General features: G+C 33.5%; 3 protein-coding genes across 4 annotated transcripts; 1 reads left to right on the top strand and 2 right to left on the bottom strand.

Moving 5' to 3' along the window:
• Nucleotides 1-1373: 1373 nt before the first annotated feature.
• On the bottom strand, nt 1374-3302 carry LOC130745083 (uncharacterized). The gene has a single exon (XM_057597228.1). The coding sequence runs from the start codon at nt 3300-3302 to the stop codon at nt 1374-1376; it is 1929 nt and encodes a 642-aa protein (XP_057453211.1).
• A 9977-nt stretch (nt 3303-13279) lies between these two features.
• Nucleotides 13280-14776, top strand: LOC130743076 (uncharacterized). 2 transcript variants are annotated; one of them, XM_057595188.1, is made up of 3 exons: nt 13280-13612; nt 14383-14424; nt 14534-14776. In XM_057595188.1, the coding sequence occupies exons 1-3, from the start codon at nt 13330-13332 to the stop codon at nt 14761-14763; spliced, it is 555 nt and encodes a 184-aa protein (XP_057451171.1). In that variant the 5' UTR covers nt 13280-13329; the 3' UTR covers nt 14764-14776. The 2 variants fall into 2 exon arrangements, with proteins under 2 accessions (XP_057451171.1, XP_057451170.1); XM_057595187.1 differs by having other exon boundaries at nt 14380-14424.
• A 787-nt stretch (nt 14777-15563) lies between these two features.
• Nucleotides 15564-17355, bottom strand: LOC130747754 (glucan endo-1,3-beta-glucosidase-like). Its single transcript, XM_057600773.1, has 3 exons — nt 17092-17355; nt 16565-16861; nt 15564-16399 (listed from the first exon to the last, which is right to left on the bottom strand). Exons 1-3 carry the CDS (start codon nt 17186-17188, stop codon nt 15762-15764), a joined length of 1032 nt encoding a protein of 343 aa, XP_057456756.1. The 5' UTR covers nt 17189-17355; the 3' UTR covers nt 15564-15761.
• Nucleotides 17356-17724: the final 369 nt, after the last annotated feature.

The following is a 17724-nucleotide window of genomic DNA, read 5'->3' as shown; positions in this document are numbered from 1 at the left end:
TGACATCCATTATCCAATAAAAGCATACATAGCAATCAGATAAAACATGTTGAACCAGAACATTCTTCAATTCAACCCAACAGACCAAAGATATGCTTACTAGGATATTTATGGCAACATACCTGAATGTCACATAATCATCAGATTGGCAACAGGAAAATAAATAATAAATCAGCAATTTGAGAAGTTGGTGCATGTGAATCATTGTACATTTGTACTTACGGCCCAACAATGCCTATTTGCGATGTCCCAACCACCTCAGTAAAGTCAAAATCACGTAGAATGTCCCGGCTGTTGATCCTGTTTGCAGCCAGCACAACAACGCTCAGGAGAATCACTTCCAGGACATGGTGCTAGAGCAACTTGTGCCACTTCACTCTTCCATGGACCCAAATTCACTTCTCATGAAAATAAGAGAACAAGTTAGGCAAGGGAGAGGGCCAGGGAAATAGCAGGAAAGGAGAAAGAGAACGAGTCAAGCATTGCACATCATCACCACAAGGTCAACCATATGTTCGAAACTGCTTCTTTCGCTGAGCTTCTCACTGGTGGAATTGGCAGCACATTGACAGTTCCCACCACCACAAGCCCCAATGGGTTAGTTCATCATACCCATGGTGATGATAAACAAGCTAGTCCATTCAACAAGGCAGCCACAACAACTAGGCATCAATGGTTTTCAACAGTAACACCAATAGACTACTTCAACACAGGCCACCTTCTGGTGGGAGCTTCCTCTTCAAGAACTCATCAATCTTACTCTTCTAGGTTCTCAGGACAAATCATGGGACATTCCCTTCCAGTTTCACCATTCAGAGGTGAAAACCACTCAAACCAGCTGCAGCCGATCTCCTCCATGTTTCTTCATCTATGGCAAAAGAAAGTTCTACTGTCTAGCTTATAAGTTTTTAAACTCAGAATGACAACACTTCAAGGAGAGTGCAGGAAAAGAAAATGATGCTACATGGATAGAAAGCAACAATTTGGGAATTTGTTTCTACTAATTTTTTTTCACCATATTGGTGTATATTCTTTGCCTCTACTTCTGCTTTGACTGATGGATCAATCCTAAACACTGTTTTTCCGAGTGTCTGCTCAGTAGAAATCAGCATTGGAACCCATCAATACCTCACATTCTTGTGGCTTTTTGGTAATACAGCATGAAAGCGTAATTGGGGGAATTAATGATCACAAAATCAATTCAAATGTTATTCTGACAATTACTAAAGGCCCCAGATTTTAGGTTCTAGCCAAAAGAACAGCAACTACGATTAAAAAAATGTGAATATATGTACAGAAGAGTTTCCTGAGCTATAACCAATCAGGTTATCATCTATTTATGACTGTACAGCAACAAGAATTATACTGTTTATCTATTGATCCCTTGCCTTCTTTATTCTGTTTACAAGAGATTCTATTGATCCTTGGATTCTAGTTCCTTCTGTTTTCATCACTGCTTGTGATGCCTCGCGTAGATGTTGAATTCCACGACCCAAACTGGCAATTGAGGGGGCTGCAGGGAGAGATTCAATAGCGCACTCAATCCCATCACCACACAAAAGCAAGCCTGTGCAAGTTCCAACGCTGCCTGCAAATGTAGCCCAAGGCAAGAACCCAATGGGCCGGACTTTTCGCTTCCTCATTATTTCATAGAACGTTGTCCTCATAGCTGAAATACTGGTTTTTTCAGCAGAGGCTATAACACTGTGAGTAACGGCTCGAATCTTTTCAGTAGATACAGCTGTCTTCAGGACACCAGAGGTTTTGATTCCAGAAGTTGCAAATCCTGGAGCCACAACTTTAGATGGGCCAAAAGCAAAAGCCATTGCTCTCTGCATCTGGCTGAGAACGATCTTGAGTGAAGCTGGAGTTTTGAAAGTAACAACCTTCAACAGTGTTGATGCAGGGACTCCTTTGGTCAGAGATGAAGCTCCTAGAACTGCTGTTGCACCAGCCCCAACTGCCACCACAGGTTTACCTGCTAACAACCCCTTCCTGTCGCTTTGATTTACAACATCCCCTTCATCTTCAGAATTTGTGATCAGCTGCCCAACTAGCTCTTTCACTTCTCCAGGAAGAGGAGTATCCCAGTGCTTCCTAAGACCTGCTAAAGCACTAGCATCCACTACAGCCACAACGGTCTTAAACTTATCCGTCTGGCTACGTATGGCCTGTGCAAACAGCACTTGTGACTTGTCGTCAAATGGAAGCTCCGAGAACTCAATCTTCCTCCACTTGGGACCGCTAATTGGCTGTAACCCCCTATTATTCAGAGCTACTCTAAGCCCTTCAACCGCTACCCGGAAAGTATAAACCTCAGAAACAGTTCTGTTGTCAAGAACCTCCCCTCTGTTCACATCCAACAGCATCTTCTGCACATGCGCTAGCGCCTGTCCCATCGACGGAATATCAGAAAAAATATAATGCAAGTCCTCAAGTAAAGGATAGATAGACTTAGCAAAACCCGGAGTTTCATAATCATAACTAGCTTTTGGCTGAATTCCCACAGAACCACCCTCCGAAACCGAACCAGCCTTATTCCCATTACCAAGAAAAAGAGAACCATTATAGCCAGATAAAGCCTTTACCATCTGCATCCTAACCTCATCATTGAGACAAAACCTCTTCACCTTCATAGCAGCACCTTGCTGCTGAGGAATCAAACTACTCACAAGGCTTTGAAAATGGGATCTACCAGAATTCTCACCACCACCATTATCATCATCATCATCATCATTATTATTATTATCATTATCATTATTGCTACCACCCCAACAAGATTTCCCTAAAGGTGAGTCAATGACAATGAAAGATGATCCAACATCGTCAGCGGCTTTCTTCGCCGCCAATAAGGGACCATGAAAACTGGTTCCAAAAATCTCCCTAAGCACGAAATTCCCAGCAACACTCTCATACTTATCCCTACCAATCTTATCAACAAAACAGCGTTTAATCACACCAAAGGAAGAAGTGGGTACCGGGTTATTCTCCAATACGGCGTCGTTTCCTTCTCCTTCATCTTCTTGAATCTGCGAGAACGGAGAGAGACCCGCTTGAACGACAACAGCGTCGGGTTTGATTTCCCTGATGAGGGACTGCGCGTCGGAGGCTGATCGCTCGGAGAGGTTGACGGCGGAGAGGATGTAGATGATGGATTGGGTTTCTGGGTTGTGAACGGCGAAGACGAACTGCTTGGTGTGTTCGGGGATGTTGAGTTTGTTGACGATTCGTTTGGAAGCTTTGAGTTCGTCGAATCTGAATGGCCAGAGGTTTTGCAGTGTCCACAGGAACGCAATCGCCATTGCGATGAATGCAGAGAGTGTGGAATTGGAATGGAAAACGAAGAAGCAACGCGATTCAGAGAAGAAGAAGAAGAAGAAGAAGAATGTGGAAGATTCAAGTGCGAAGAAGAAGGAAACACAAACAACTGTTTCAGTATCTTGGTAGTGTGTTTTTCAGCTATGTTCTGTTTGGGACAGAAGGAAAAGCATAGGAAATTCATGAAATTAGTGAAATTATTTTATTTAACTCTTTTTTTCTATTGTAAGACTAAAATATAAAAATACTTTTATGTAAAAAAACCTTCAAAATGATGCCTTAAATTATGTTTTCAGAGTATTTGTGTCATTTTATTAATATATCATTTTTCTCCATTACACTTTCCTTCCACATTCTTTTCTTTCCTCTTACTTACCTTCCTTCCTTCCTCCATTCCTTCATGTGAAAGTGTATACAAAAAGCTAAAAAAAATTAACTGTGGAAGGTGTTCTTATAACCATTAATTATGAGACTAATCCCTCCAGACTCGAAATCACTTTAAGTGAGGAGACCTCTCCCAACAAATGTTACACGCTGTCCAAAAATCGAACATATGAGTAGATGCTTATGAAGTCTAACTATTATTAGAGTACATCACATACCGTGTAGTAGAAGCTACTATTAAGTAGCTGCTAACGGTGTATATAGTCAGCCTTAGAGTTAGTTATGCTAGCTGTCAAAGTTAGTTTTGCTTAGCTGTCATGCTGAGTTGTCATAACTGCATTTGTTAGAGTTTGTTAAGCTTGATTAGCTTGATTGACGAGCTAGAGTGTTCAGTATATAAACTGTATTCACTCTTGTATTCAATAACTTTGAAAATCAATGAGAATGAGATTCATAGAATAGAGTTTTCAACATGGTATCAGAGCATAACTAGTATGGTCAAAAGGTAAAAAGTTATGATGCGTAATTTTTTTAGTAACTTGGTTGTGAAAAATATATGGAAAATAATGAATTTTAAATAATTTTTATAATTAAGGGTGATAATATGAGTTGGCGGGTGGGTTGGGTCAAGCCACATGTAATATGGGTTGGGTCAACAAACATTTTGAACAGCTGGCGGACTAACTCACTTAGAGAACATAGTGGAATTCAAAAAAAAAAGAACATAGTGGGAAAAAAATTATACAACAAGTAAAAAGATTAAGAAATAAATGACAAACATATAAACTTTTATCATACATTTCCTAATTTCGGGAGAGAAAACATAATCTAACAATTTTTTCCCCATAAAAATAGAAGATGTTTGGGCAAAAGTTCATTTTAACTAGCTCGAGTAGCGGAGAAAATTTATGCAACCAAAATAGCTCAATTTAAGATGTTCAAACCGTATCTATCTATCTATACATTATATAAAAGTAAAGTTTGGCAACAAGGAGGGTAAAATAGTCATGCAATAGACTATGACTCATGAATGAATATTTTACCATGGATTTTTAGGTAATTTCCTAGAATATTCTCTAGGAAATCAATCATGACCGTTGATTAGTTTTAATCTTAACCATCCTTACAATTTATTTAAATAGACTTATTATTATTTAGATGTTATTAGTTATGGAATTTCATAGGGCAAACATACTTAGTTTTCATTTATTGAATGGATTAAATATTAAATATGATTTCACTAAAAAACCACTAACCTTTCCCCTCCCACCAATGTCATCATATATCCATTATATTTACAATTCACCTTGCAATTAATTTAAATTGATTTATTATTACATAAATATTATATGTTATGGAATTCCATAGGGCACATTGTGATTTCACTAAAAAAAACACCAACCTTTCCCCTCCCACCAATGTCATCCTATATTCATTTACTATTCACTTTGCAATAAATTTAAATGGATTTATTATTACTTAAATATTACTATATGTTATGGAATTCCATAGGGCACATTAAATATTATTTCACTCACCTTTTACTCTACAATTATATAAATTAGTTTTTGTGCACTTCACATAGTGTGTGTTAAGGTATTTACTTTGGTTTTTTCAAAGGCTCAAACTTTGAGTCGTCTTTGTAAATAAAAAATAATAATTAATGAGTTACACATCCTATAATTATGGGTGTCTCATAGTTGTAGTTTCACCTGCTAAAGATTCTCAACTTTTTGAAGGTAATTTCAAGAGGTGAGTTGTTTCATTCTAGCTCCATTATCTCTATAAATTTCCATTACCCCTAGCTTTCTCATAAGAACTTCTAAATGCCATTGATATTGTTTGTGTTATGAATATTTTGGCGTGTCCTTTCTTCTTTTGAAATTTCTTATTCTATCAGTATTTAAGTGCATGATTTCCATACTCATTCTTCAAGTTCTACAGTCTGGACATGTTAATTAGAAACATATATGGCCTTAAGGTATCAAACCATGATTGATTTATCATAGGATGCATGTTGAGATCATCTCTGATCTCTTGCATTGCTCATTTTTTTTTTCCAATTTTGAATTCCATTTCGTGATTTTGAATCCCACGACCTGCACTGTTATACAGGTGATTAAGATTTTAGTTGGAAGCTATTGAAGGTGAAAAGACAATCACTGCTCCATGAGAGGAAATCTTCATAAAATTAAATTAGAGCATTATATGTGTAATTCTCCAATTTGTCTATTTTTTTCATTTTATTGATCACTACTTTTAATATGCATTTGTTCTGGTGATTTGAGATAGCTCTAAGCTCTAGCAATTTGATCTAAGATGACAAGAGAGGTTGAAACCGGTGCCCCTTATGTTACTCCATTTGTCTACAGATTTCCTCTCAAATATCTACAGGTATTATTTGTTTGTGTTTTTGAAGGGTTTAGGGGTTCATTTTAGGGTTTCTTGCGGGATTTCATGGTATATTCATAAATATCAGTCTTTCTAATCACTGTTTTAATGTATATGTAATTTTAATTTTATATAAATTAAAAAGTAGTATATGTTATAATTTTTTGTGTGTTTAGGATTTTTACTTCTCTTAGCTTATATAGAACTTCAATTCCCTTATTTCTTTGATGTATAACCACTTAATGTATTTAACTATTTGATTATTATTCAGTTGATTTTGCTTTTGGATGGTTTGGGTTATGTTTTTTTATTTGTTCTAGCATCTCTAATTTTCAGATTTGGATCCTACAACGCCTAAATGATGGTACATGAGAAGTGAGGGTTTCTTTCTTTTATACTTATCTTTTTGATCTTCAATTTAATGGTATTTAGCTCTTGCCCTGTTAAGTATATTGTAGTAAACTAAATACTCTTTAGCATGGAAGTCTTTTTTAGGAACCCATTTGCTTCTTATTTAGTGTTCCTCCAAGTACAAAGGTTTATGACACTTAGGGGTGGAAATAGGCCGAGCTGAGCCAAGCTTTGTGCGGTCTAGGCCTGGCCTGCATTATCTTTTCGTGGCCCAAGCCTGACCTGTGGCCTATCAATAGGCCAAATTTTATGGCTTGGCCTGGCCTTTTCTAAAGTCTGGCCTGGCCTACAAGCCTGCTTAAAAGCCTATTTAACAGACAATTTTATCAAAAGAAGGCTATTTGGCTTGCGGGCTAATAAGCCTTTTATATATCATTGCACTTTCTTTTCAAATAAAAAAACCTGTATCATTGCATTTCAAAAACTACACCTGTATCATTGAATATGTCTGGAACGTTTCTAATCTAGGTTAGGGTAGGGACTTAGGGTTTTCTTTTATACTAAAGTATACATCAGTTTAAAAAAATCAAATAATATATTATTATATTATATTTATTTATATTATTATTAAAAATAATATATAAATTGGCCGGCCTGTTAGGCCAAATAGGCTTTTTTAATAGTTTGGGTCTGACCTTTTTAGTTAAACAAACTTTTAAAAAAGCCTAAGCCTGGCCTTTTTAATAAAAGAGCCGAGCCGAGCCGAGCCTCTAACGAGCCAAACAATAGGCCCCTGACGAGCCGCCTGACCTATTTCCACCCCTAATGACACTATTGGGCATTGCAAATTCAAGAGATGAATTACACTTTGTTTTTTTTTTTTTCTGGTGTGTCTTTTGTTGAAACTTGGGGATGCTATTTAAGGTTTAATGTTGATATGAATGTCCTCATGGAAATGCTATTCTTAATGCTGAGATATTGTCTTGCATTCTATGAAATGAAACTTCAAAATATGTCTTTAAAGAAATAGTGTTTTGCATGCCAAACTTCAATGATGTTAAGGTTTGGGTTGAAGGGAATATGCGGGTAGTGAAGGCACTGAAGATATCCATAGCGCACCATGAAGGGCAAGCAAATGGCACTGAAAACTTTAAGCAAATGGAATTCAAAAATATGATAATAAAAAGTGCAAAGTATACCCGTAATTTAAAATTAATTAAAAGTAAAAAGAAGGAAATTGATAAAAAAAATTGTGCAATTTGGATTCATCATAAAAGGAATTGATAGGCCATATTTTAAATGATGAATTCGTAATCTTTTATTTATAGAATAATTAATTAGATAATAATTAAAATTAATCCTTAAAACTTGAAGGTGGTGGTTTTAATATTAAATATGATATCAATACAAAAAATAACCTTTTCACTATCACTTTCCCATTGAAATTTTATTTGACAATTTCAATCCTCCAATCAATGTCATTTTTTTATAAGCTCCATGTCATGATGTTATATCCTTCTTCTATTTACTTCAAATATTTAAAAAATGTTTTATTTATTATTATTTGGTTCTTATGAGTAAGGGAATATCAAAGGGCACACACATTAGACACCTACAAGGACGTGTGCTATGCGATGAGCTTACTTGAAGACGATAAAGAATACATGGATGAAGTAATAGAAGCTTTGTATTGCGGTATTGTATACAATTTTAGAAGACTTTTTGTTACTTTGTTGTTATCATATCATCTTCCAAAGGTAGACTTTGCGTGGAGAAAACTTTAGAATATTTAAGTGATGATATTTTACATAAACAAAGACTTCTTATACAATGTAGTTGTGAGTTAATTTTTAATCAAAGCTCATAAAAAAGGGGTAAAAAACAACAATGAAATAAAATAATTGTACTTTTATAAAATAAAAACAAACACATCCATGGAGAAAATAAACTTACTAATTTATGTTTTGCTTATATCTAAAAATAATTTTGTCTTTTTAAATCATAAATTTTCTTTTAATAAACATAAAAAATAGCAAAGATTTAAGAAAAATACTCACAAGAAACAAAAATGATTATCCCCGTGCATCGCACGGGTCATAGTACTAATACTAATATTATATAAAAGCAAAGTTTGGCAATAAAGAGGGTAAAATAGTCATGCAATATAATATGACTCATGAATGAATATTTTACCATGGTCATATACGTAAATTTGTGAGTAATTCAATATGAAATTAATCTTGACCATTCATTGCTTCTAATCCTAACCGTTGATTCTTTTTCTTATGAAACCCTTTGTATACAACTTTTTCATATTCTTGGCCGTTTTATTTGTTGCCTTTGTAACTCCTGATTATGGATTATGATTACAAAATCACCAAGAGTCTCTTCCTTCTTCTCCCATATATAAAACATCTTTCCATTCCCCTTTAAATTTATTTTCATCTCTCTCATTTTGATCTTCAACATCTTCATTCATGTGCAGGAAATCACTCCGATTTGGACTCTCCATCATTCCAGCACAAGAAGATCTTCCATCAGGTTAGAAAATTTTCTTTTGCGTCTTTTCTTCTCCATCGGTCACTTCTTCTTCATCACTTTTCATTTCAGGCATTGCCGTTTTTCTTCATCATCATCTTTCATCCGGTAAGAGCCCTTCTTTTCTTTTTCACCTTATTTATCCTTTTTGATTTATTTGTTCTGATTTCGTCATCATTTCTTATTCAGATTTTGTTCTCATGCTACGCACTTCCCAAACGATCTTATTTTTTTCTCATTCATTCTCCTCATTCGTCATCTCTCACTCCTGTAAGATTCATTCTTTATTCGCAATATGCATGTTGTTATCTTATTTAATAGATGAAAGTTACATATTTTATTTTACTTTTGTAATTTATGCATGTTTTGTTCTTTGCTATTGATTATCAATATTATTATAATTTGTTCGTAACTTCTATTTCGTTTCAAAAATATTTTTTCTTCATAAACGGTTAAATTCATCTCCTTGACTATTTCTCTAATTGTGTTTCATTATCTTTCTTGCACAATTATATGATGTTTGCTTCTATTTCTTTGACAGTTCAATTTTCAACCAATGTAAGTTGACCAAATGATAATATTTTCTTCTAATCCAGTATATTGAAGCCTTTTTTTCTCCTTTTACATTTCATTGATTAAACAATGTTCCATATTTTTTTCTCACCTATGAGCTTTTAAGTAATTATACATATTATTTCATATGTGAATTTTCAGAACCCGTTCGATATTCAACAGACTTTTAATCTCAGTCATTCGATATTCCCCTTGAACTTCCTCCATCAATGTTAGTATATAACTTTCAACTATTAAGCTCAAATCATTTAAATAAATTTATTATTATTTAATTTAGTTACGAATTCCATAAGACACATATTAGTAGTTTAGGTATGTTGACGTATTAATCAACTAATAATTAATATTAATAATAAACCTTAAAAGTTAAAGGTCACTCAATAAAAAAACTCATCTATCCTTCCTCTTGAACTTCCTTCATTAATGCCATTTTATAGACTTCTACTATTAATTTAAAATTATTGAAAATAAATTTTTTATTTTTAATTTCATATAAGTTATGAAATTCAAAAAGGTATTTTTATTTATTTATATTTATATTTATTTATTTATATATAATATAAAGGAGAAGTTTAGCAATCTCGAAGGTAAAATAGTCTATCAATAAAAAATGCTTCATATATTTATTTTTACCTACGAGCTTTTAAGTAATTATACATATTATTTTATATGTGATTTCTCAGAACCGTTCGATAGTCAACAAACTTTTAATCTAAGTCGTTTGATATTTCCCTTGAACTTCCTCCATCAATGTTATTATATAACTTTCTACTATTAAGCTCAAAATTATTTTAAATAAATTTATTATAGGTCAAAATTAATATTAAATGTGATATAGTTATAAATTCCATAAGACACATATTATTAGTTTAGGTTTGTTGAAGTATTAATTAACTAATAATTAATATTAATAATAAACCTTAAAAGTTAAAGGTCACTCAATAAAAAAAAACTCTCTTGAACTTCTTTCATCAATGTCATTCTATAGACTTCTACTATATATTAGTTGAAAATTACTTTCAATAAATTTACTATAATTTATTTCATGAGTTATGAAATTCAAAGATTTATGCTTAATATTAAATAAGATCTTAGCAAAAGAAAAAAAAAGATTATCACTAGCCCTTTTCTCTACCACTATTTAAATTAAAAAGTGTCAATACTCATTCAAAATGTGCACTTCACATAAGTTTTGTTGAAGTATTTGCTTTAATTTTATTTCTTCAAAGGCTCTAGCTTCAAGACATTTTTCCAAGTACATATATCCAACAGCTAGCTATTGATGTACTGACCTAGAATGTTTACATGTGTTCTAACATGCTTTTTATTTCATGATGATCTTCAACTTGATTTCAGCATGTAAAATTGAAACCCCTAAAAAATCAATTTCTCTTTGATTTGCTCAACTTTTTGTTGTGTAGGATGACTCAAACAGTTCGTGTGCTCCATGTGTGGGAAATAAGGGATTTCAATAAACCTAAAATTGTTAATAGTATTGAACTACTCTTAATCGTTGAAAATGTAATCACTTTTTTGTTTTCCCCACTTTCATGGTACCTAATTAAAACTATTTATTGTTACCATAACATAGTTTATGCGATTCAAAATGTTATGGTTCAAGCATCTGCTAGAAAATATAGAGTCACAAAGCATAAATACAAGATTACTTGAATGAGCATCTCAAAAATTGAAGAGGCTACAAGTGACACTACTCCTACAACAAAATTTTATTTTGTATAATTTAATATAGTTAACATCATTTTCAATTTAAATGATCATCTCTGAAGAAATCAAAGTTTATAGTACTAATTTGTTTTATAAAATGAAGGACATATAATACCACATGAAAACTAATTTCATCTTCTAAATAACAATAATCCATATGAGCTTAACCTCTAACATTGCTTCCTTAAATGAATGGCCCTAATACTATGTTGTTTCTTACTTTTTTTCCATTCTTCATTACTTTACTCTACATTGAATCGTTCTCCTCAATAGCCACTAATACTCAATTTCTCCAAGATGCATATTGCATATATACAAAGCTTTCTTCTGATCTAACTTTCAGATGTACATGTTCACAAATAAGTATTCATAGCTTACAACTTCTCTTATTTTTTCCTGTGAGAAGGTCCAAATTTACTTAAATTGTGGAAATTTTTATCTAGGCGGGTTTAACTTAATTTCATCCTACTTTATATTAGGTTTAGTATGAACAAACTATGAGTTATTTGTAACCAAATAAAAAACTATGAATTATTTACTTTTTACATATTTATTACTTTCAAGTTTATGTGTCAACCTTAATATAATTATAATATTTACCAATACTTAATTTTATGATAACGAATAACAAAACCTAATATTAACAAAGAACAAATTTTGTATTTAAGCACATATGTTATTTAATTCATATGAGTTATGAAATTCCATAGGAAAAAATTTACATTAAAACTTAGATAATTCCATGACACACATTATTACTTTAAATTTGTTGAATCATTATCAAGTAATAATTAATATTAACAATAAAATTTAAAAGTTAAAGAACATTCAATAAAAAAACCTCCACTATCCATTTCCCTTTGAACTTCCTCCATTAATATTAATTAGGCTATAGTTTTCTATTATTAACCTCAAAATTATTTTAATTGAATTTATTATTATTTAATTCATATGAGCTATAGAATGTCATAAGGTAAACTTAATATTAAATATGATATTGTACCAAAAAAAATATTAAATATGATATCACTAAAAAAATATATACATAATAAATACTAAAATAAAAAAAAACATGTGACGCAAAAAAAAAAAACCTCCCCTTAAACTTCATTCATTAATGTTATTCTATACTAGCTTTCTACTGCTAACCTCAAAATTATTTTATATGAGTTTATTATTATTTAATATTAAATAAGATCTTACAAAAAAATACTACTTCTATCTGTAACGTACAGTAAAATTGTTATATCAAAAGAATAATGCAAAGCATCAATTAGATAAATAAGGACAAACAACACAAATAAATAAAACAAACACACTCATAAAAAAAACGTACGACAAAAAAAACACAATTAAAAACATAAATTAATTGTTATATCAAAAGAATAATGCAAAACATCAATTAGATAAATAAGGACAAACAACACAAATAAAAAAAACAAACACACTCATAAAAAAACGTACGACAAAAAAAACACAATTAAAAACATAAATTAACACTTCGACAAAAAAAAAACATAATTATCGCAAATAATATTATTTTTTCTCCTTTTCATACGAATAAATCATAAAAAAAAACCATACGAAAACACAATTGAAAATAAAAATGAATGCCCCCGTGCAACGCACGGGTAAAATATACTAGTACACATAATATAATGTTAGAGTCTCAAATGAATTTGTCTCACTAGTGGCTATGGGATACATTTTGAAGAAAAAGAAATGTATGTGTACCATTATTGAGTTTGTATGTTTCTCTTACACCATGGGATATTGATATATTGATGATTTCATATTTTCATTCGAAACAAAGTGGATTCTTTATCCCCCCTACATTCCTATGTATAGGAGTGTCAGGCTCTAATTTTTTACAAAGTCAAACTAGGCAACGATGGGTTGCAAGAAAATTTACCTTTTGTAAGCAAAGCACATCACACATTAAATCTGAATCCGATAGTGATGGGACAATGTTTCACATTAAGGCACTACAAATCTTTGTACTGTACTTTATGTTGTGGATTTTAGTTTCCCAAAAGGAAGATAGTCCAAATGAGTTGGCATCATGCCTGCAATGTCATCATGTGGCTCCATTACTCCTCCTATATATCATTTCCAAAGCTTTGCAAGCAAGCTAGTGGGTCTGCAGTTGATGACAAAGAGGAGTTAAAGGGGGGGGAGGTAGGTACATGCTTCATACTTTTTAGTTATATATATAGCTGCAAAACCATGGGTTACATGCAGATTTTGGTGCAGGGGACCAAAGAGAAAGAAAAGACCCAGTTAGTGTGTGTTTACTCAAGAGAAAGTGCAGTGCAGTGCTTGGAGAACAAAGGTGCAAATAGTTTATTCTGCTGCTTCTTAGTTAGATAAGGCTAATTAATTTCTCATTTTTTCATAATCAATTCTAACATGTACATAAGAGCTTCTCAAATCATAAAAGCTTTTTCCAACATGCACTACATCAATTTTTTGTTAACTATCTTTCATACTGTATCACCTTGTAGTCTTGTGCCATGTTTCTGTTAACTATCTTTCATCGAACAGTTGTGCAAAATCTAAAAGCCTCATGTTTATAATTGATGATAAAAAAAATAGGACAGGGCTCTCATTGATGTGGTTTCAAGTTTTATCCTTGTTCCTTTTCTAGGAGTTGTTCCCTTGATTATAAAATTCTAGGTATGTGTATCATTGTGGTCTCTGAAAACCTGCGTTTGTTTGTGACTTTATGCTGGCTTCCAAGGGAAGACAAAGATGGAAATGGTGAGAGTTACACATTTCTCAGTACACACCTTCGAGCTCGTTTGGATACAAATATAAAAACAGAAAAATAATCGAGATACTTTTTGAAAGAAAAAAAAAAAGTGCACTTATATGTGTTATTTTCCGCTATTTATACTTTTTGACGGGTATTCAAACATGCTCTTGTTGACTCGTCATTCTAATTATACATTCTACAAACTTCTAGGTTTTGAAATTCTTAAATCATGTTTTGGATTGAAGTTATGTGAGATAACTAAAATTAGGAATATTCCAAAGGCGAAAAAGTTTCTCGTACTTTACCATGTTTATCTTAGCATTAGTCTTTACCATGTGTTGCAGCAGGGGAAGCTATGGAAGGTGGTAGCTCAAATAGTACAAATTTAGGTATTTATACATTTTTATCTCTTATATGAGAATACATTATGTATTCTCCTATATAATTAATGTTTTGACTCTATAGACAAATATGTCATATTATTGGAAATTTCCTTAGGACCAAAAACATCAGAGTTGGAAGCATTGCAGAAAGAGAGTGAAGAGAAACACTTCAAAATTCAAGAGCTCAAGAGACAGATTGAATTGACAAAACAGAACTTGGAAAAGAAAAAGAAGGAGGTCACAGAGGAGCAAAGGGCAAGTTTCAAGGCCTTAAGCGAGAAATATAACAGTCTGAGAGAGGAATACAATGCAATGCAAGCTGCAAAATCAAGGGAATCTAAGTAACTTTACCTCTCAAATTAGTAGCCTTAGTACTTGAAGATCTTGTTTCTGAATTGCAGTGTTCAAACAAAAGCTAAGGATCATGTATCGAATCAAAGCTATGAACATATTTAATCAAAGCTAACTTTTGCTTCTCAATGTCTATTACAATGTGTGTGAGTGGTTAAGCACTTGAACGTTTGCAATTTTGATTTCACATGGTTTTTAATGTATTTTGGATAAAATCAAGTACAGATTGAAAAACTGACTTCAAAAACAAGTTTAATCTACTAGAACAAACATGACTTTAATTTACTATAACCAAACGTGTAAACAACATAAAGAATCAAATTTATATTGGTGACATGAACAAGGCATAGGAAAGGTCAATGCCATTTGTGTAACTTCTGTAGCTAAAGTAAGTCTACACATTGGCAAGAACTGGTAGTACCCCATTATTCACAAGGAACCTAGGAAATGGAGTTATGTATGAACTTGAAGAAGTTCTAATTGCAACATTAGAAATTTGCATTGCAGGCATAACAACTTGTGCTTGTGCAGCAATATGACTTATCTCAGTGCATGTCTAGTTTGGTGTTAGAGCAACGCAAACGTGATTTCACTCAAGACATTAACGGAGAAGTTAGAATTTGTCACGTTGAGTATAATGTGGATCAGAGAAGCAAGATTTTGATACGTTGGTTTCACTGTGGATCCACATTGAGTTCAACTGAAATTCAGACACTCACTCATTCCCTGAAACAACGTACCTAAATTTGACACCTTGACACTTCAGTATAAAAAAATGCTCAAACATAAGGAAATAAAGTAAAAAGGGTTTAAATTGTATTATAGTAATAATTGATATAAAGCCATACAAAAGCATTTATCAGAAGCATCATACTATATTATTCTTGGTGCAGCAAAACTAAAAGCATGGGTACTACTACTAGGTACCCTTATTCTAAGTGACACCAATTCAGTTTATTAACCATGATCATTATCAATCAGCAACCACTAGTTCAATTGAAACTGATCTGGTACTTAGCTGATTTATCAGGTCTAAAGAGACCAAAGTTCCGCTCAGTTTCTGGATCCGGCTTCCGGTTCTCATCAAACATCGCGAAAAGGTAAGTCTCAATGGGTCCATTAGGCCTCTTTGGAGTTCCGCCCTTAACATGTTGGATCAAATTCTTGTAATAACTTTCAGCATTTTGAACATTGGCTGCATCTCCACCTGCAGAGGGCCATCCACTCTCAGACACCACAACCTTCATGTAAGGTGCCCCTGCTTTCTCAAGAGCAGCATACACACCATCCAAGATTGCATCAAAGAGATTCTGATACCCAGCATCGTTTTTCTCTTGTTGGGTGAACAATGCGTAGTTGAGACTATTGTGTTGAGGATCATCCACATGGGCGAAGTATGTGTAGACATTGGCTAGAAGGGGTGCTCCATTGCTTTTGAGAAAATCAACTATGGGTGTTATGTATGATCTTGCCTCGTCGCTGAAAACACCGTTTTCTGGTGGATAGGGGTTGGCTACCAAGGAGGTTTTTATGGCTAAGGAGACCTTGATCTGGCCTTGTAAATTGGCTGAAGAGATTGCATTCTGGATGTTTCTCATAGCCGGGAGAACTGACCCGGCAGCAGCATCACCTGCGGAGGAGAGGAAATCAGAAAAAATTAGGAATGAAGGTGAAAGTTAAACTAATCTCATTCGAAAGAGCTTATTTGAGTTTGTCGGCACAGAGAATTATAGAGTGTATGTAAATAGTTTATGACCTATCTATAAATTGTTTTGAATGATTGATAGCTCCTTACCGGGGGGAACTTCGTTACCGACAGCAATGTACTTGATCTTGACATCAGAGTAGGCTTTGACATACTTGTTGACCCAATCATTGGCAGCTCCAGCATCGGTTAGAGATTGGAGTTTGTCATTTGGGACACCAAGGATGACCTCTATGTTTGAACCTCTTAGAGCTTGAAGTGCTTCTTCATCTTGATCATAGATGCGCATTCTGCTAATTCCCTTGGATTTGTATAAATCCACCACTTCTTGCCTACTTGGGAGGTTGTCTCCATTTGCTCCATAGCACACACCCACGGATTGTGCACCTGCATGCATGTGTCATATTGAACCAAAAGTAAGTGAGCATGAAGGAGAGCAGGACTTGGGCTCGCAGGACAATCCTACATTCACGTAGTCAAAAAAATTACATTGTCTGATCATGATCAATCAGCTCATTTTATATTGAACCGTTTAATCTTAATCAAACAGTTCAGATTTCTGACAATGTGAATTTAGGAATTCTATGTTTGCCCTTTATTGAGACAGAGAGACAGACCTGTAAATTCTACTGTGGTAGAAATTAATATCCCAAAAAGCAGCAATATAGTAGTCATGGCTGTGTTGCCTCTTGATGATAAGAATGTATGATCCATGTGGATTATATGAAAATATAAACTAAATCTATAACTCAACTCTGATTAACACTGATATATCTTTTGCTCCCCAATTACTAGCTATATATAGGTGAAGTTTTTGCATGATGTCAAGGAATTTTGCCCCGTCAATCACTCCATGGAGAAATACTAGCTATATGGCAGCTAGCTATGTGATTAATTAACTTTGAATTCTTCCAACATTCAATTTAATTACCCCAGAAAGACGTCCAATATTGTGTCACTCAGCCTAACATGACGAGAAAGTTCTAGTGTTTTGAATAGAGCCACAATTAAGGTGTGGACTTGAAGTCACTCATTTTGTTTGCTTACCTTAAATTAAGGTGTATGGACTTGCTTTGTATTCTAAGCAACAAGGTCGAATAGTCTGAGTCTTATGCCGTATGTAATCAGCTAACAATGTCTACTGATGTTTGCGGTCTCTCATATCAGTCATATCATGTTTAATTTTCAACCCTGTGGAGTACGCGGTCTCTCATATAAGTCATATCATATTTAACTTTCATATCATGTTT

The sequence above is a fragment of the Lotus japonicus genome, chromosome 3 (assembly GCF_012489685.1).
Source record: "Lotus japonicus ecotype B-129 chromosome 3, LjGifu_v1.2".
In the NCBI taxonomy this organism is placed as follows: Eukaryota; Viridiplantae; Streptophyta; class Magnoliopsida; order Fabales; family Fabaceae; genus Lotus; species Lotus japonicus.
The sequence above is the reverse complement of the archived record's forward strand: the minus strand, read 5'-3'. Positions and strand labels throughout refer to the sequence as shown.

Excerpts from the sequence above, each read along its gene's own strand:
- LOC130745083 (XM_057597228.1), bottom strand. The coding sequence starts at position 3,302 with ATGGCGATTGCGTTCCTGTGGACACTGCAAAACCTCTGGCCATTCAGA.
- LOC130743076 (XM_057595187.1), top strand. The coding sequence starts at position 13,330 with ATGAGTTGGCATCATGCCTGCAATGTCATCATGTGGCTCCATTACTCC. Across the intron at positions 13,613-14,379 it reads GCAGTGCTTGGAGAACAAAG|CAGGGGAAGCTATGGAAGGT; the intron begins GTGCAAATAGTT and ends CATGTGTTGCAG. Across the intron at positions 14,425-14,533 it reads CTCAAATAGTACAAATTTAG|GACCAAAAACATCAGAGTTG; the intron begins GTATTTATACAT and ends AAATTTCCTTAG.
- LOC130747754 (XM_057600773.1), bottom strand. The coding sequence starts at position 17,188 with ATGGATCATACATTCTTATCATCAAGAGGCAACACAGCCATGACTACT. Across the intron at positions 16,862-17,091 it reads TACCACAGTAGAATTTACAG|GTGCACAATCCGTGGGTGTG; the intron begins GTCTGTCTCTCT and ends ACATGCATGCAG. Across the intron at positions 16,400-16,564 it reads CGGTAACGAAGTTCCCCCCG|GTGATGCTGCTGCCGGGTCA; the intron begins GTAAGGAGCTAT and ends TCTCCTCCGCAG.